At 43.9% G+C, this 17,880-nt stretch overlaps 1 protein-coding gene across 1 annotated transcript in view; it reads left to right on the top strand.

The window, feature by feature from the left end:
- GRM4 (glutamate metabotropic receptor 4) overlaps window positions 1-17,880 on the top strand; it is a 241,646-nt gene that overhangs the window by 55,840 nt on the left and 167,926 nt on the right. Inside the window, exon 2 of the mRNA XM_033152614.1 lies at window positions 14,423-14,639. Within this exon, the coding sequence (XP_033008505.1) occupies window positions 14,423-14,639 (217 nt within the window). The remainder of the gene's footprint in view (window positions 1-14,422; window positions 14,640-17,880) is intronic.

Raw genomic sequence — 17,880 nt, 5'->3', positions numbered from 1 at the left:
TACCAGGAGGAGAAATAAACCACACCACCTCCACATCTGCTCTGGAGGATCAGGGAAACCCCTCAAACAGATTTAGGGAGAACATGGAGGGAAGAGAGAGGAGAACATATCATTATGCAAGGAGGAATTTTTGTGCTGATGGGAGCCCCAATAATAGCACCACATTGAATACAACCAGTAATTTTTAGGAAAACGTGCAATAATACTAAGTCATATTATTCGACACAATCACTCAGGGTAACTACAAATGGTCATTTCCTATGTGGTAGCTTCTTGTAAATGCATTGCAGAGCAGCTGCAATTACACAGGGGAGCCAGTGAGCTGTAAAATTTCAGCTTAGAGATGTTTTATCTCTGTCCTCTTCGATCTTAAGTTTCTAGCTGTTGCTGGACTACAACTCCCATCATCCCTGGCCATTGACTAGCTGGGGATGATGGAAGTTGTAGTCCAACAACAGATAGGCTGAAGAACACTGTATCATGCTCACAGTCAATTGGAAGTATGGGATACCAGGATGTGGTAAAATTTAGTCTCATGTGTGACTGGATGCTATGAGTAATTGCAGCACATCTGCAAACACCTGGGGAATCATTCTGATAATCAGCCACCTTGTGGCAAACAGTCCTTCGTAATCATCACCATACACAAAGAACAGTTAGGCGAACTAGTTTTTAAGGAAACAGATCTGATTTTTGGATTTTTGGGTTTAATTTTGAGCCTGAAGTGCAGCAAATCTATCTCTTTCTTTTCTTATAAAGACCTTGAATTCCCACACTGTATTTGCTTTTATGTATCGAAAACACTTTTTGACTTTTATCTGAGAAAATAGCTGATGTAGGGAGTTAGGCTATTGCAGTGTGTGAGATCAAAAAGGCACTAGGGGGTGAGGGGGGTGGGGCAGAAAGGGGAGAATATCTGTGAAACCCAACATTTTGGGAGCTAGAATCATATTCACACTCTATCCAAAGCAGAATGGTGGAAAAACCCTCCTGAGTTCATATCCTGTAGCTTGCAAATAAAGAAGGCTGATCGCCGTAGAATTGATGCTTTTGAATTATGGTGCTGGAGGAGACTCTTGAGAGTCCCATGGACTGCAAGAAGATCAAACCTATCCATTCTCAAAGAAATCAGCCCTGAGTGCTCACTAGAAGGACAGATCCTGAAGTTGAGGCTCCAGTACTTTGGCCACCTCATGAGAAGAGAAGACTCCCTAGAAAAGACCCTGATGTTGGGAAAGATGGAGGGCACAAGGAGAAGGGGACGACAGAGGATGAGATGGTTGGACAGTGTTCTCAAAGCTACTAACATGAGTTTGGCCAAACTGCGAGAGGCAGTGAAGGATAGGCGTGCCTGGCGTGCTCTGGTCCATGGGGTCACGAAGAGTCGGACACGACTGAACGACTGAACAACAACAACAACAACAAGCTTGCAAATCATCAGGTGATCCTAAACTGAGTTTAGACAACAGCCTAAAATGACAGCTACAGAACATATTCTCATTGTTTCCTTCATGAAAAGGACAGACTTCTAATAAAGCCAGAAATATTCAGGCAGATGTTGCATTCTAGAAGAACTTACTGGGTAGCTCTGCTATATCTCCTGTTATATGCATGCTGGCCTTTCCACACATCTAATGCAGACTGTAAGCCTTCTGATAAGTGACTGTGCATTTGCTATGGTCTATATATTGCACTACAGTGGTGCCCCGCTAGATGAAAATAATTCGTTCTATGAGTGTCTTCGTAGAGCGAATTTTTCGTCTAGCGAAGCGGCAATGCAGCGCGGAGGTTTTCGCGCCAAATAATAATAATAATAATAAAATTCCGTCTTGCGAGGCAGCCCCATTGACAATTTCATCTTGCAGGGCAGCCTTCCGCTAGCGAATGCCTTTCGTCTAGCAAGTTTTTCGTCTAGCGAGGCATTCGTCTAGCGGGGCACCACTGTATTGGCTAGCGCAGGGGTCAGCAAATGTTTTCAGCAGGGGGCCGGTCCACTGTCCCTCAGACCTTGTGGGGGGCCGGGCTATATTTTGGAGAGAAAAAAAAATGAACGAATTCCTATGCCTCACAAATAACCCAGACATGCATTTTAAATAAAAGCACACATTCTACTCATGTAAAAACATGCTGATTCCCAGACTGTCCGTGGGCCGGATTGAGAAGGCGATTGGGCCAGATTTGGCCCCCAGGCCTTAGTTTGCCTACCCATGGGTTATCAGCCCCCACATTGTATCTCAGGAATCCACACCTGTAGCTGAGTCAGTGCAGTTTTATTATGGAGCATCACCAAATCCAGGCAGGATCTCCAAAGGGCAGGTGGCACCTGAATGCAGAGAGCTACCAAACATTAAGTTCCAGGAACAGATCTCAGAAAAAGACAGGGCAATGCCTTGCCATGAGAGATAGGTCTTCTCTTTTTGGTGCGTACTGTCATCTGAGCAGATTTAGCAAAGGGGAGCATCAATAGAAAGCGACTAACCTGGCAATTTTATTTTCCACCACCCTTCACTTTGGAAACAGTGCTTTGTTACTCTGTAGCTGGATTTGAACTCGAAAGTACAAAGATATAAATGTATGACTCTCTGAGCAGAGTCTTTGGATGTGAAGATGAAGGATCCCAACTGTCAGATCGGGAGTTGAGACTGAATGCACAATCACCTAATGCTTTGGGATGGATGAGCATCAGGCTTCTGCAGGGGAAGCAGATGCTGGCAAATTAATTTGGAACGATGAGCTGGAGGTTAGAGGGATAGCTGAAAAGGTGACTTTACTGCATCTGTAGAGTTGGGACCATTGTAGGATAGCCATCATGTCCATGAATTTACATAACACTGTGCTTAGTGGCACCAGGGAGGGATTGACAAAGGTGATGACAATCCTTTTCAAGAAGTAGAGGGACTGTTGCTTGAGAGGCTGGGAAGCAAGTCAGATGAAGGTGTGTGGGAAGGAGGATCCCTCCCCCCAGTTCCCAGGTGGAGGTATGCATATGTTATTATTGGTTTCTATTGATTTCTATTGGTTTGTTTGTTGCTTCTATAGGATATTCTGTTTTTTCATGTTTGATGTTTGTTGTGTTTTTATATATGCTGCAAGCTGCCCAGAGTGGCGGGGGAAACACAGCCAGATGGGTGGGATGTACATTAAAAATATATTATTATTCATTATTATGATGAAAAAAATAAAATTTATTTTAAGAGTCTGTTGTTGTTGTTTTTTTAAAAAAAGTTTGGCAACTGTGAACTTCCAGATCCTCTTGGCCCTTGCTTGTGTACTAAATCCAAATGTGAGAAGCAAACGAAGTGTGCTGCTCATGCGAGTCTTGCTGTTCAGAGTACACAATCCAAGATTTGGCCACACATCTGATGCAAATCAGGATAGAATCCTGTGCATCATGTTGACTGTGGGTCTACCCTGTGTGGATGGTCCATTAAAGATGGTCACACTCTTGCCAAGAGAAATGCCTTTTTCTTGATGATCTAGATTTACAATTCAAACATCCAAAATCCCACATACAGTGGTACCTTGGTTCTCGAACTTAATCCATTCTGGGAGTCCGCTTGACTCCGGAAACGGTTCGAAAACCAACATGCTGCACTCAATCGGAAGCTGCGTCGGATGTTTGGCTTCCGAAAAACATTCTCAAACATCGGTGTTTGCAACGTTTGGGAGCCGATTTGTTTGGGAGCCAAGCTGTTCGAGTACCAAGGTACTGTACCACTGTACCCAGAATTCTGTCTGCTTACACATTCACACATGGGCTTCCCTCCACATCCGTGTACACACAGTCCCACACATTTCCCTCTGTGCATCAAAACACACTATGTATACAAAATAATTTCCAATCTGCTTAATATGTTAAGTGGTATGCGAAAATGACATCCCTGCCTTACACGGGGGTCAATTTGCCTTGAGCAGGCCTTTCCCAATGGGAGGGGGGCTTCAACCCATGTGGACAGGAGTGCCCAATGGAAGGGGGTGACCTAGCATAGTATTAACAGCTGCTCTGCCACCTCTTCTCCCTCCTTTGCACCACAGTGCCCTCCATCCCTGTGCAAGGTGGGCTTATGCTAGTCACCTTTTCCAAGGCTGGGTAGGATTTTTTTTCTCTAGGTACTCATGAATTGGCAATTGGAACTCCTCTTTTTCACCTGCTTCACACTAATAGGGTAGCAGTTCTGTCCATATGGTTGTTTTGGTCATTTGGCCATTCAGTGCAAACAGATAAAGAAAATTAAGACATTTTAAAGGTAATCTTGAGGCATTATTTGGTCAGGGCACTCTTGAATCATCGCTCACAGCATGAGGGTTACTTGGGATTGCACTTACAGTCTGGTATCCACACCTTGTTGAACCCTAGACAGCAGGGCCCAGGTGCACACATTGGGTTCTCATACCGAAAGCTCACTTAAGCGAATTTTCTCTCAATCCTTGACTGGGAAGCCAGAGAGTGTGGCTCCTTCCATGCCTAGCCAGGTGGAGTGATGGTTTCTTCATACACATTGATTTAACCTTGCCAGCCAGTACTTATCCAATTGCCTTATCCTTTCGCAGATCTTCTGATCGTTATATTTAAATAAATATAACCTTTCCTTGAGTCTTCTCTCAAGGTCTGTTGGCAATGCAACAATAAAACAGCGGTACAATATAAAGACTAGTAAATCAGTATTATAAAAATGTATTTCAAAAACAGGAATTCAGTAATAAGAGGGCACCATGTATAGCTTCAGGAAAGGCATTCCATAGTGCAGGGTCAATGTTGGATCACCACCCTGTAACATTCTGTAGTGTGTTGATGCCAGAATTTCCCCAGACGAACTAAGTGCTCTGCAATATCACTCCCCTCCCTTTTAGTGCCTATAACATTTTAAATTATATAACCCTGTAAGAAGAGAATGGGAAAGAAAGAGCGGAGAAAACAAAGTGCCACCTCCCCAGCAAGAATTGTTAGGATGCTAGAGTTTTACTCACCGAGCAGAATTTTAATCAAGCATCACATAAATAGTCTTGGTCACAAATACCTAATAAGCAGATCACAGTCCCTTGCAATGGAGCACAAAGCAGATTGTCACATATAATAATCCTATTTGTGCCTTGACAAAGGTTCTCTCCCCTCTCGTTTCTCCCCCTTCCCTCTCCTCTCCTCCCCTTCCTCTCCCTCTCCTTCTCTGCAGGTAGTTAAAAGAGAAGACACCACTTTACAAGATTCTCTTAGCATTCAGGTGCAGTTGTGCACTTACAAAGCTGCCATCACATTTAAGGGAGGGAGAGAGAGGGGAGTGAGTGAAAGAAGGAAATAAATAAGAAAGGGAGTTGCGCAGCAATGGGAAAATATATAGAAAATGTTCAATTGGAGAGTGGAGAGATGAAAGATAAACTTGACTGAGACGGGGGAAAGCAATTCTGTCATGGGGCTTCATCTCAGGGGTTTTCTAACTGGGGATTCTCACAAGGGACATCTCTCTGTATCCTCTTCATGGTTGTGGGGAGAGTGCAAGGCACTGACTTCACTGAGCGTTTAAATGTAATCATGTCTAGGGTGCCTTTCACTGCACAAAGTTTTCAGTGGCTAACCCTCTGAGATTAGGTGGGGAGACAGTGATTGATTCAATACTACACAATAAAACTTGGTTTCTCATGCCCCTCTCCCACAAGGGTTGTCAGGCCTTGGCTCAGCCATTCTCACAAGCTGCAGTCTGTGTCTGCTATTCCTCTCTAATGGTTCTGCAAATGCATCAAGTCTTCCTTTTCATTGCTCCTTGTGACTCAGCCAACGAGCCACTCTTATTCACCTACCAAGGTAATCGAGGACAACTTCATAAATGCAAGCAAATACTAAGTCTGATCTCTGCCCTTAATTCTCCTGAGAGACAAGTGTGGGGCTTTGGCTCGAGGCTGCTCTAGGGCTTTGTACAAGGATGGAACCAACATGTTTTTCTCTGAGCTGGCAGTGGCGTTGAGATTCAGGTGAGGCAAACACCACTACCATTACTAATAGAGACTTCCTTTCTACCGTAGTCTCTGCACCTGACAGCAATTGTCTAATCTGGAAGGTGCCTTTTTGCTTCCTGTTTTCAAAATGCTGGGGCTGGAATATGTTGGATATGATCGCACTGAAGCAGGTTATGATAATATTTTAAGCAGCAGCCAAGTGCTTTATGTAAATCACCATAATTAAGGGAGTGTATAATTATCTTGAGGCTGACAGCACAGTTGTGAGGCACAGTAGCTAACCCAGCCCAACATAGCACTTCAGTTCAGCGAATCTACTCTCCAGCGGTGCTGACCTCCTGCTTTCTTTTGTGCCCCCCTCCTTTTCAACGAGCTGCTTCTTTAGCACAGGTTGTAAAGCTCTCTCAGGGTGCCTGATGTTTCTTTTGCATGGCCAGCCTATCTCCAACCCCCCCCCCCCCATCATTGTAGTGTTGCTTCATCATCCCTCGGAGAGTTGCAGGTTGCTCATTGACCATGAACTCTGCAGTTAGTGTGTGGGGACAAAAGGAGCCGAGGAGTTATAACTCTGCATCTCATTTCCTTTGCTTCTGACTGAGTCATGTGGCATTTCCCCTTGATGTTCTGGGTTTTTTGTTTGGTGTTTTTTCCCCATTTTGTTTTGCCAAATGGAGGCTGCAAATCAGAATGGGAAAGCAGTGTGTGAGCATGTGTAGGAGGGGCACACCATCAGCTGCCCCCTAGCTGCTTTTCTCCCTGCAATATATAAAGAAGTGGATGCCTACGTTATTCCTCGGGGGAAGGATTTCAGCAGAAAACAGCCTGGGGGAAAAAGATTAAGAAGCCACTCTAGTCTGCAAGCCAGTCCTACATTTGAGCTTGCAACCTCTAAAAACAAAAAGCAAACAATAACAGCAGCACTTGCCCAACCCAACAAATAAAAAACATCTTGTTTGTGTGTGTGTGTGGGGGGGGGGGGGACTCCTACACAAGACTTTGGGTTTTGCCCCACTCTTTCCAGTCCACACTTTAAAAGCTCTGTGACTGAGCATTTTGTTTTGCTTTTTCCCCTGAATCTTTCCCAGCGAAAGCCTGCTGTTTAGCACTCAATTGGAGCAAACATCAATTTGGGTTTTCTGCGGATTGCCGTTTACTCTTATTAAGCTTTAAAGAGCAGATTTTTGCCAGGAAAGCTTGGAGGGGAGGGGCTTGATGTGTAAGGGTTTATGTTTGCTTTTGGCCCCTGCCCCTGCCCAGAGCCTTGTCTGTCTTGGAATGCTGCAAGGAGACTGTGTGCTGCTGGGAGGACTGTATATTACAACTGTATGTAATCTATAAGCTGTAGAACTGCACTGTACTGTCAGTAAAGGGACTGACCCTACCTAGAACCATCTAGTGTTTTTCTGTTCTACTGGCACTTTGCACATGCCTCAACAGGTACTTGGGCATAGAACCTTAAAATGTGGACAGGGCCTAGAAAGAGCATGTGTAGATAAGCCCTCAATGTCACAAGAAAAAAAGTGAGAAATGGACAAGTTATCTCAAGTTGCTCTCGTTCCGTTATCCCATGTCTATGAAATAAAACAAGTGAGAGACTATTGTAGGCCAGACCTGCCATCTTTTGGCTAAGATGCCATCCCAGATTGTGGCCATAAACATTTATGGGGGGACGGAGCTACAGAGCATCACAGCTGCTTATTTAGATGGAACTGGGGTGCGGCAGTGCAGCAGCAGTGAGGAGGTCAGTGCTGCACCATTGCACCAGTGAGCCTTGCCTCACTCCAGTGCCACCAAATGAAGCAGCAGTAGCATCAATGTCAGGAGATTGACCATATGCTGCTATTGGTTATAAGTAGAGCCTTGCTGGATCAGAGTAAAGGTTCATGCAGTCCAGCATTCTGTTACCTGCAGTGGCCAACCAGATGTCTCTGGCATACCCAAAAGAATGGCATGAAGGCAATAGCCCTCTCTTGTGGTTCCAAATGCAGCCATAACCATTTCTTCTAAATGAGGAGGGAGGTTTCAAACCATAACCAAACTGCTCATTCCAATAAAAAGATCTTCTGTCTGTAAAATGATTTTTTTAATGTCCCCATTGGGTTCTGTTGCTCTCCATCAGCTATTTCCATCAGTGGCCATGTCGCACTGTTGCACTCTGGTTATCAGCTGTCATCTTCTGCTTCAGAGGAGGCTGCAGAACTTGTAGTGTTCCCTGAATGAATCAGGTATTGCAACCAACTCTGGGGAGAAATCCACTGCAGAAATGTGAGAATGAAGATGGCAGAGTTTTGTTGCTGCTTGAATAACTTTCTTCCTCTGCGTAGAAAGGAACTTGGGTACGGTTGGGGAGAGGAAGAGGCAGTGATGATTTAATATGCCTTCTCCATCTCCAAAATTAATTAATGCCCGTAGAGCATTCTGAAGATGTAAAGTGCTATATAAGTGCTTGGCAGTGCGTAAGATCCTCTGGTGCTAAATCATTCTAATGTACCATTCAGTGGGGGACAGCACAGCACTGATTAAGTTAAGAGGCTTATTTACTGCTTCATTGGTTAGGAGTTTTGAAACCAACACCCAGAAAGGGGTGGAACTGCCTCTCCACATCCCTTCCCTCTAAGGCAGCCCTTTGCCTGATGGGAGATGGTGTATGAAAGCTGACCTGCAGGAAGGTTTGGACTAGGTTTGCCTTCAGACTGTCATTGTTTTGCGGGAGGGATTCAAATGCATACCAGAACTTTAGGTTTGCACAGTTAAGGTGGACTTAAAGGACTAGTACAACAAATGCACTTAAAACAAACAGGACTTTATACGGTTTGAAGAAGCAACAGGGGAATGCATTGAAAAGTGTGGGGTGAATGAATGGCTAATGGGAAGATGTCTAAACAACCTGCAAGCAAATCAAGATGAATGCCCGTTGTCATATAACCACCCTGTAAACAAATCAGAATGAATGCTTAGTAAAGACTGGACATAGGCTAGCCACCGTGCAAACTTTGTAGAAGCAAATCAAAATGAATGCTGTATGAACAAGTCATCTGGAGGAGCTTTAGATCTTCCTCACTCAGCCTTAGCACTGTTGGTTGGGTTTGAGAGGGATGTTGTCCACTGTCAGTATTGATGAATCCTGTTCCTATTCTTGCTGCTCTTTCCCCTGCCTTGTGACTGTTCCCCATTGGAAGAAACAATTGCTTTCCTGAGTAATGAATAGAGGTGACCTGAGACTGATGCTGCTTTCATTCCTGCCATTCTTAGATTAAGCCAGGTTGGCTTAATCCTTTTTGCTCTTACATCTTTTCTGGAAACAAATGAACTTTGACTCTCCCAAGAAGAAGGTTGCAGTGTTTGGGAATTCCTAGCTTAGAGGAAAGGCAAGAAAAGAGGATTGGACAAATTCATAGAGCAGGGGGTTATCAATGGCTACAAGCCATGATGGCTATGCTTTACCTTCACAGTTGGAAGGAGCAATGCTTCCAAATGCCAGTTGCTGGAAACCATGGGAGGGGAGAGTGCTCTTGTGCACATGTTCTTCTTGCTGGTTTCCCACATCCATCTGGTTGGCATCTGTGAAAACAGGATGCAGGACTAAATGGGCCATCAGCCTGATCGAGAAGACTGTTCTTATGTTCTATTTGTGAGGGCACTCCCTTCCTCTTCTCCAGTGAACTTAGGTTCATATTTCATCTCTGCTTTTTGTGTCCTTGAATTGGTTGCTTAATTCTCAACTTCAGTTCCACATCAGTAAAATGGAAACAGTAGCAATCTATTTCAGTAGGTTAATAAGAAAAGATATTACTTGCTCTGAACCTTTGAGTTATAAATCTAAATATTGTCAATAATAATGTATTGTAGAGTCATTGGACTCTTGTTAAAAAGAAGCACTGGATATATATTTATTATGCACCTTAACTAATGGGTGGTGTGGTCTCCAGGAATTACAATAAATGAATTTGCTTCTAAAGATTCACCTCAGCATGCTCCTCTGTGAATTTTGATAGCCAAAGTTCTTTAACTCTTTCCCACTCAAATAATCCCTTGAATTTTCTTAATATTTGTTATCTATGTTTGACAAAAAATGGTATTTGAACTTAATGTTTGATACTTGATATTTTTCAGTATTTGATGGTTTACATGGTATTTAGGAGAGCATGGAATCACTGGTATATCATGTTTGATGGGTGGCATGAAGTTGTATTTAATATTAGACAGTATTTGATTATTGTAGTTCCAAAAATCTGAATGGCACCAGGTTGAGAGAGACTGCCATAGATCATTTTCAAACAATCAGAAATTATTAGTTAATTCTCTGCATCGTTATTAAATGGGAAATCAAATTAATCTGATCCATTTCATACTAATTTCATCCATTTTTAGCATAACTAATACAAATGTTTGAAATTCACCAAATATTTGAAAAAAGCACCAAATATTGCTTGTGAATTTTTCTCAGTTGAAAATGCGAGTGGCTTTGAGTTGTTGCTATTTCTCAATTATTTTGGAAGACTTTACCCGTCAAGTCTCATAACCTGTCAACTCTCAAATACTAATTGCAATTACTAATTGCATCTATCAAATGCTGTCAGGTAAAAATACTATTACATTCAACTCCCATCAGCCCCAGCCGGCATGACCACTGATAAGGGATGGTGGGAGTTGTAATTCAGAACATCTGTAGGGGTACCAGAGCTGATTGGGTAGCCTTTGGCGATCACTTTTAGCCGAGTAAGGTTGTCTTCCATAAACACGGTTTTAACAGTGAGTCCATAAGTGACTGTGGAGGCCAATTCTGGATCCACATATCCTTCCACAGTGCGGCCATATGTTTCCAGGTGAGAGCTGATCATAGTGAGGGTTTGCCAAGTGTGCCTTCCTCTTGGCGTGTTTCTCCCTGTTGTCCTGAGTTCAAGCATCTTCAAAACCCATGACACCTTTGGTAATGGCTGTTCTCCAGTTGGAGCGCTCACAGGCCAGTATTTCCCAGTTGTTGGTGTTGATTGGGTAGTATAAATGTGCACAAACATGGGGTTTCATCTTACTGCTAACCAAGTAGAATTTTTCTGAAGCTTTCTCATTTTCTCATTTTTGTGACAGCTTTTCTTTGTGTCTCATGAACAACCAGACTGAGGGCTGATTAAGTTGACCAAAAGCATGATGACTGGTCACATGACAAAATGACTGTCTGGTTACTCCATCACATGGCCAAGTGGATTTTCAGCTAACTGTAATGTGTACTATTATGTACAAGTGGTACGGCACAGCATTTGCTGCCAGTGAGTGGTGATCTTTGAAGAGAGCTTCCCTGTGCCCTTAGCAACAGGCATCACAAGCTATTGGGGAAGCAGAGGGATATATGAGTCAGCAATGTCCAGGCATGCAGCTGCTGACTTGCCAGGTACACCAAGGAGGTTCACTGACAACAGTGGCCCATGTGCCAATGTTGGGCAGTCACGCTTTTGCATGGTGTAACTCAGACACCCCACTTCTTCCACTTTTTACTTGCCATGCCTGCTGGTAAGCACTTAGGACCCCCTCTCTGTACACCACTGCTCTTCCACCCCTCCTTGCAAGCTGCCACAGCTGCATACTGAACTCACTCGATGGCCAGGGTCAAATTTTGATGGTGTGCATTGGTATTCAGACTGATGCCTAGCAACCTGACCTTCATGAAATGCAGGGAAAAGGTCAAAAAGTGAGCAGGAATGTTCTGGTAGAGGTGGGGAGAAGTGGCTTGCTATTCTCCCTCCCTTCAACAGGGAGTGTTGCTGCCAAAGTGACTTGTTGATAGCTTCAGCTGCCATGTTTTATAAAAACATCTTTCTCTTCTCTCTCCCTATCCCTTGAGTTCCCGACTGCCCTTTTGAAGCCTGTCATAATTAGGCTCAAAGCGTGGGAGGAGTACGAAGTTGGTGGGCGGTGACAGCTGCACCAATTAAGCAAAGATAAACCATGAAAGGAGGGGGGCGGGCAGGAGTTAAAGTAGCAGAGAGCTCTTCTGTCTGAGGTTTTGGCAATCTGAAACCTGAGTCTTAGGAGCTCCTCAGATCTCCCTTCAGTGGCTGCTCCTGGGCCTGGAATCCATCTGGACCTTTTCCCGTCTTCCAACGTGTATCCTCTAGAGATGAGAGACCGAGGCTTTTTGTCTGTCTTCTTTTCTTCCTTCTTGGGGGATGCTCCAGCCTTCCTTTCATCTGCCATCCTCTGTAGTGGTGCCAAATTTCATGGGAGAAAATGCAGAATAGTGACGGCATTTTTATTTTCTAGTGCTTCCCAGGCTCCTCTTCTGTGATCAGACCAAATGTGTTCTTAGGGGAGGCATGAAGGAGAAGGAATATCCTTTTAACGTTGGCTTTGCTGCTGTTCTCCATCTCGTTAATCACAGCCATCACCTTCTAGCAATGAACAAGAAACCTCTTGGGATGATTCAGAAGAAATTTGGAGCCAGATGGACACTACTCCAAAGCCTGATTCTTCACCCTCTCTTTACCCATTGTCACACTACATACATCTTATTGCTGGTAGTGCTAAGAATCTAATAAGCAACCAATGGATACTGACTGGGACTCTAGACTAAGATCTATGGGCTGAGGAACTGAGGTTTATCTCCATTAGAAGGCTGTTCTGTTATGTCAATGTAAGCACATTTCCTTTTTCTTTCTGATCTGGAGTTCCCATTTCAACCCCCCTTTGCAACATTCTGAGGCTTAAGGATGGGGAAGTGGCAGAGAAGACACTCATTTCCCACAGTTTGTCATAGCATGAATGCTGGCTGGTTGGCACTGGGGAGAGCTTCCTAGACCCTGCAGGCATTGTATAGGTATGAGAAGTCTCAAAGGTGCAGTGGGATGAAACGACTACCTGGTCCTCTCTCTCCAATTGGTGCTTGTTGGTGTATTCTTGCAAACCTTAGTCTGCTTTTAAGGATTCAGAGGACACAAACAAGTACCAAGATGCTAGTGTGAGGCTGCAAAGCTTTTTAAAAATGTACAAGCCAGATTGCACTTGGCTGCCTCTTTTAAGATAAGAAAAAATGGGAGAGAACCGCCTGCTCCCTTTTTTCAAAAATAAGAAGCTGATGGACTTGGGAGTTTTAGTTTGCCTGATATGGATTATGGATTAATTCACCCACAATTAGTCCCTGCACCAATTTGTCTGCAATTTGGCAGATTCCATCCACTCTGGAGGGGCTCTTGTGCCTGTAAATCTCACCCCTTTGACCAAAAGTGGGAGGGTTATAGCTGTTTTTAGGTTCCTTATTATAGCAAATGGAAAACCAGAGCTTGGTTTTATCCAAAATAGCTCAGAACCTGGAGCACAGACTGAAGCAGAGGGAACCCAGAGTGACTCAGAAACAGATCTGATTTTTTAAAAAGCACTAATACAGATCAAATGTGAATTTTTCGTCCTGTGCACGCCCTTAGTTGTTATTATTTCATCTATAAACCAAGTATGAATTACAAGCAGCACAATACATTAGCTACATTAAGGTTTTCTTTTAGCTATCTCCAATGTCACTGTTTGCTGTACCCCACCTTTCCTACATTGAGGCCAGAATGGAAATCATTCATGCTTTTGGCTGAATGAACTTATAGGACTCCCCATGCATTGGAACCCAACACAATCAGGGCTTCTGATTGCAAGAAGATTCTTCATCCAAATATATGATCTTGCTGCTTGAAATGCAAAAGTTGGGAGGAGAGAGAGTAGCAATGGGGGATGCTGAGGGTGGGAGTGGCATAATGACCCATGCCATCTTCACATACTACATCAACATAGTTAAAACAGCATCTGAACGAGGCCACTGTGGCCACACAGACTTAGATAGCTATAGGGTAGAAGTGACCATGCAATTAGAAGTATTCAAACAGTTTTGATGACCATTGATTGCCTGGCAAAACAGGCCATCCCATTTTAAAATAGAACAATGGCTTCCCTCTCCACTGGGTGATTGGTTGCTATAAAACGTTTCAACATTTCTGGTTGGTTATGCTCTGCCCTTGTATATGGATGTCTAGAAAAGTGTTCTGCATTGGCTCTTTGGTGGTTCCCAATAATGATTCAGACCCTTTCTAATCTGTGGTGCTCATCCCTTGGGAAGGACTGCCGTTTAGAGGCACAGCACATGCTTTGGATGCAGAAGTTCCCAGCTTCAAGTAAGGCTGGGAAGGAACTAGCCTGGAAGCCTGGAGAACCACTGCCGTTCAATGTCAACAAGTTAGAAGGACCACATCCTATGGTCACTCCAAAAGCTGTGACATGACTTAACCTGAATCCAGTAAGATACTGGGGACTACTTGTCTCTAGCCCAGTTATTAATCTCTGAGTCTTTGCTTTCAAAGAACAACAAATGTTCTTCCCATGGGACAGTCCATTAGAGACCTGATGCTCAAATACTAGTATGAGGTTTATGGATTTCTAGAATGGATTATCCAGTATGACATTGTGAGATCTCTCTCTTTCTCTCTCCCCACCTTCACAGATTCCCCAGATAAGCTATGCTTCCACTGCCCCTGACCTGAGTGACAACAGCAGATATGATTTCTTTTCCCGTGTTGTCCCCTCGGACACCTACCAAGCCCAGGCCATGGTGGATATTGTCAAAGCATTCAAGTGGAATTATGTTTCAACCTTAGCCTCTGAAGGCAGCTATGGTGAGAGTGGAGTGGAGGCCTTCATCCAGAAATCCAGAGAGAATGGTAGGTAAACTGCTGTTCCTATAAAGAGATGATGTATGGGATAGAGGTAATATTGTGAACCATGGGGAAAGGATAGCTGCTCCTATTGCTGTGGAATGAGATATGGGCTACAGTGCTAAAAAAAAATCATGGATAATAGGGTATCTTGAGTGTTGATGGATTTATCTTTTAACTTATATGTGAGTCTTGGAAGCCAGAAAAGATCGTTACAAATCTTCACTGTAGCACATCTATATATCCGTTTTGTTGAAGGTAACAGTTGAGTGAATAATGGGTCCCCATTGGCTACATTGTTTAGAAAGTGATAATCTCTGAAGGAGACAAGAAAGTTATTGCTATTGGTTGATGTTGCTGAAAATGTTCTTCAGGAGGTTCATTCTTCATGAAGTGCAAACAATGCCGTCAATGAGGCAGATGTAATGTTGATGACCAGCTTACAAAGAATCATTAAGAAACTGGGTGTGTGCTGCATTTCATGCTACAATCCAGTTAGGAGAACATGTTGCCTTTAAATGTTTTAACTGTAGCAGCAGAAAAAGTGATTGCTTTAAGGAGGTTACGGAGAAGGGATGTGGCCATGGAGAATTTCAATGTTTTATATTCTTGTAAACTGTTTAGAGGTTTTTTTTTTTTTTTAAATCAAGCATTATATATGTTTTGTTTAATAAATAAATGTGCATGAATTGTCCATGTCCAGTGAGAAAACTGTATATTTTATGTTGCTAAGTTTTTGGAGTGGAAAGACAGAAATACCTGTGGAAATTGAGAGGCATGTTTTGTACATCCTGAGCCTAGAGGCCATTTTTCTTTTACTACAGCTATATTAGTGTGCAGCATACCATGAGGCAGCAAGACTAAGCTACAGTTATGCAAGTAGTAGTTAAGTGTCAGAATGGAAAGTGTGGGGACACTCTGCTAAGCTCTACTCATTGATAAAGCTCCACCCATCACTGTGTCAGTGATGGTCCATTACAAATTACTGTACACACCCTGTTTCCAACCTCGGACAGTGAGGCTGTTTCATTCACAATCCTAGCCAACCAAGTGGGGATCCTAGTGCATGCAACATAATCTATGAAGCAAAGTCCTGGCTCTTTCTTTCCTTTGATTGAATGAGAAGCTCAACGGAGAGAATAGTAATTGTTAAATAGAGTAAAGGTTCAAATCAAATATGGAGCTTGTAAGATATGGAGCCACCACATTTGTCCCATCTCTGTTCTTCTGCCTTTAACAGCAACCTCAGAAGCAGAAATAGAGAAAGTAACTCCCATCATCGCCACTTGCCAGAAAAAGCTTTGCTGTGTTTCAGACTGCTGTAAAATCACAGGAGCAAGGCCAACAATATGAATAGTGGAAACTCAACCTGTGATACAAACCTATGAGAGAGATGCTGAAACGCTAGTTTGCTTAGCTGGAAGCAATCCTTGGTAGTTTGCTTTCAGCTTGCTGTACATGTTGCTTGCCCTTCTCTCTCCATCTGCCAGACTTGCCAGTAGAGGTACATTTTCCAACCTGGAGCCAAAGCCTCTGTGTTTATGTGTTTATACAGCACATCAAGCTCGTTGTAATTGCTTATTTTCAAGGACCACATAGTGTCCAAATGTTAGACATTGGTAATACCCTGCAGATATAATCCTGCTATAAATCTCGCCTAAGCCCTTTTAATTGCACAGCCTGGGCTGAATTCATTATTGTTACTGTTTGCAGAGACGTGGCAGTTTTCAGGGCATTGCCGAGAGACAGGGAAGGACTCTAGGATTTGGCCCAGACATCCTCCATAAGAATGCATGGGTAGCACAAGAAGTGCTTGCCGAAGGCAAAATGGTGTAGGCATTTCCCCCAAGAAAGGTAGAACAAACGTTCTCAAGGTGTGACTCAGTCCTCCCTAGGGAGCCAAGGCAGTCGCCAGGGGCAGGTATGAGTGACACTGCTCTGAATGTGTTTGTAAGGTTTGCGTGATGGTGCTTCACGAGTAACAGAGCAGGAAACCAAACAGTCTTTTGGCAGTTTTATTGTGCAAACTATTTACAGTGCAGAGCTACAAAAAGCATGTCTGTCTCAGTCGCTGGCAGAATCTGGGAGTGGCCCCTTCCAGCTCCTTCCCCAGCATAAGAGCTTCGGCACCCCAAATCTCCTCCTACCCTCCTTGCATTTCACCCCTCTGCGCAATTGGGGCGCCGGAAATGGCGTGCTTCCCTCCTGACCAGCCGAGCGAGGTGAGGTGCTGGGGCTCTTTGCAGCATCCCCAAGCCCTCTCCTCTCCCGGCTGGCCCCTTCCCCTTCCTCTCCGCTGGAGTTGTGGCTGCTTTTCCCGCTGGAAGAGGTGCTGCTGCTCAATTGGCGTCGGGGCTCTCTGTATGCTAATGGACCCTCTGTTCCCCTCAGTGGGCCAGGTGGCAGTTCCCTGACAGTGTGACTTTGCTGAGCCAGGAAGCAGAATGGGCCATACCTTCTCTCCATATGCAATCAGCATACAGCATGACAACCATCTATTGCATTCATTGCAGGGACAGTAAATGCTGGAAGACAATTGAGTACCTAGCAGTTACAGCCAGATGGGTTCTTTTTATACATCTAGTTGCCACACACACACACACACACACACACACACACACACACACACACCTACCTCCTCATTTTCAACCCCCCCCTATAAAAAGCCAAAAGTTTGTGTTACTGGGGAAGCCTTTGTTTTTAAATCACATATAGGGGTGCTCAATAGCTGTTTGCCTGACATAGGAAGCTCCCTTCTGACTACATCTGGGAATTTCTGGATTAATGTTGTTGATAATGCTCACTGCTCTGAAAGCCAGGGACTCAAGTCTCACCATTCTTTGATTGATAGTAGAGTCAACTTATTCCCAAAGACTAGGAGGGCTATAAGGAGGACATAATGGAGAAGAATACAATGCTCAATTCATAGCAGTCCCTCTCTTAAGCAAGAATGGGCAGCCATGTTTTCTAGTAGGAATGTGGTCCTCATTCATTATCTCCAGTTTGCCAGACTTCCTAGAACTCTTGAAAATCCTGTGCATGTGGACTTTCTTCTTATCCCAGCCAGTGTGGGCTATTCAAAATGATGAGAGTGTAAAAGACTGCTGAGATTAGTTTTTGGTGGGTGTGATTACTTGCAGCACCGGTAGATGGCACTTCAGTCTTTGCTGCATAATTCCTATGATTTGCATTGTGGGATGAATAAGACTTGTTTCTGGGCATCTCAAGCAGCTTCTGCAATGCCAGC

The sequence above is a fragment of the Lacerta agilis genome, chromosome 6, assembly GCF_009819535.1.
Source record: "Lacerta agilis isolate rLacAgi1 chromosome 6, rLacAgi1.pri, whole genome shotgun sequence".
Lineage (NCBI taxonomy): Eukaryota > Metazoa > Chordata > Lepidosauria > Squamata > Lacertidae > Lacerta > Lacerta agilis.
The sequence above is the reverse complement of the archived record's forward strand: the minus strand, read 5'-3'. Positions and strand labels throughout refer to the sequence as shown.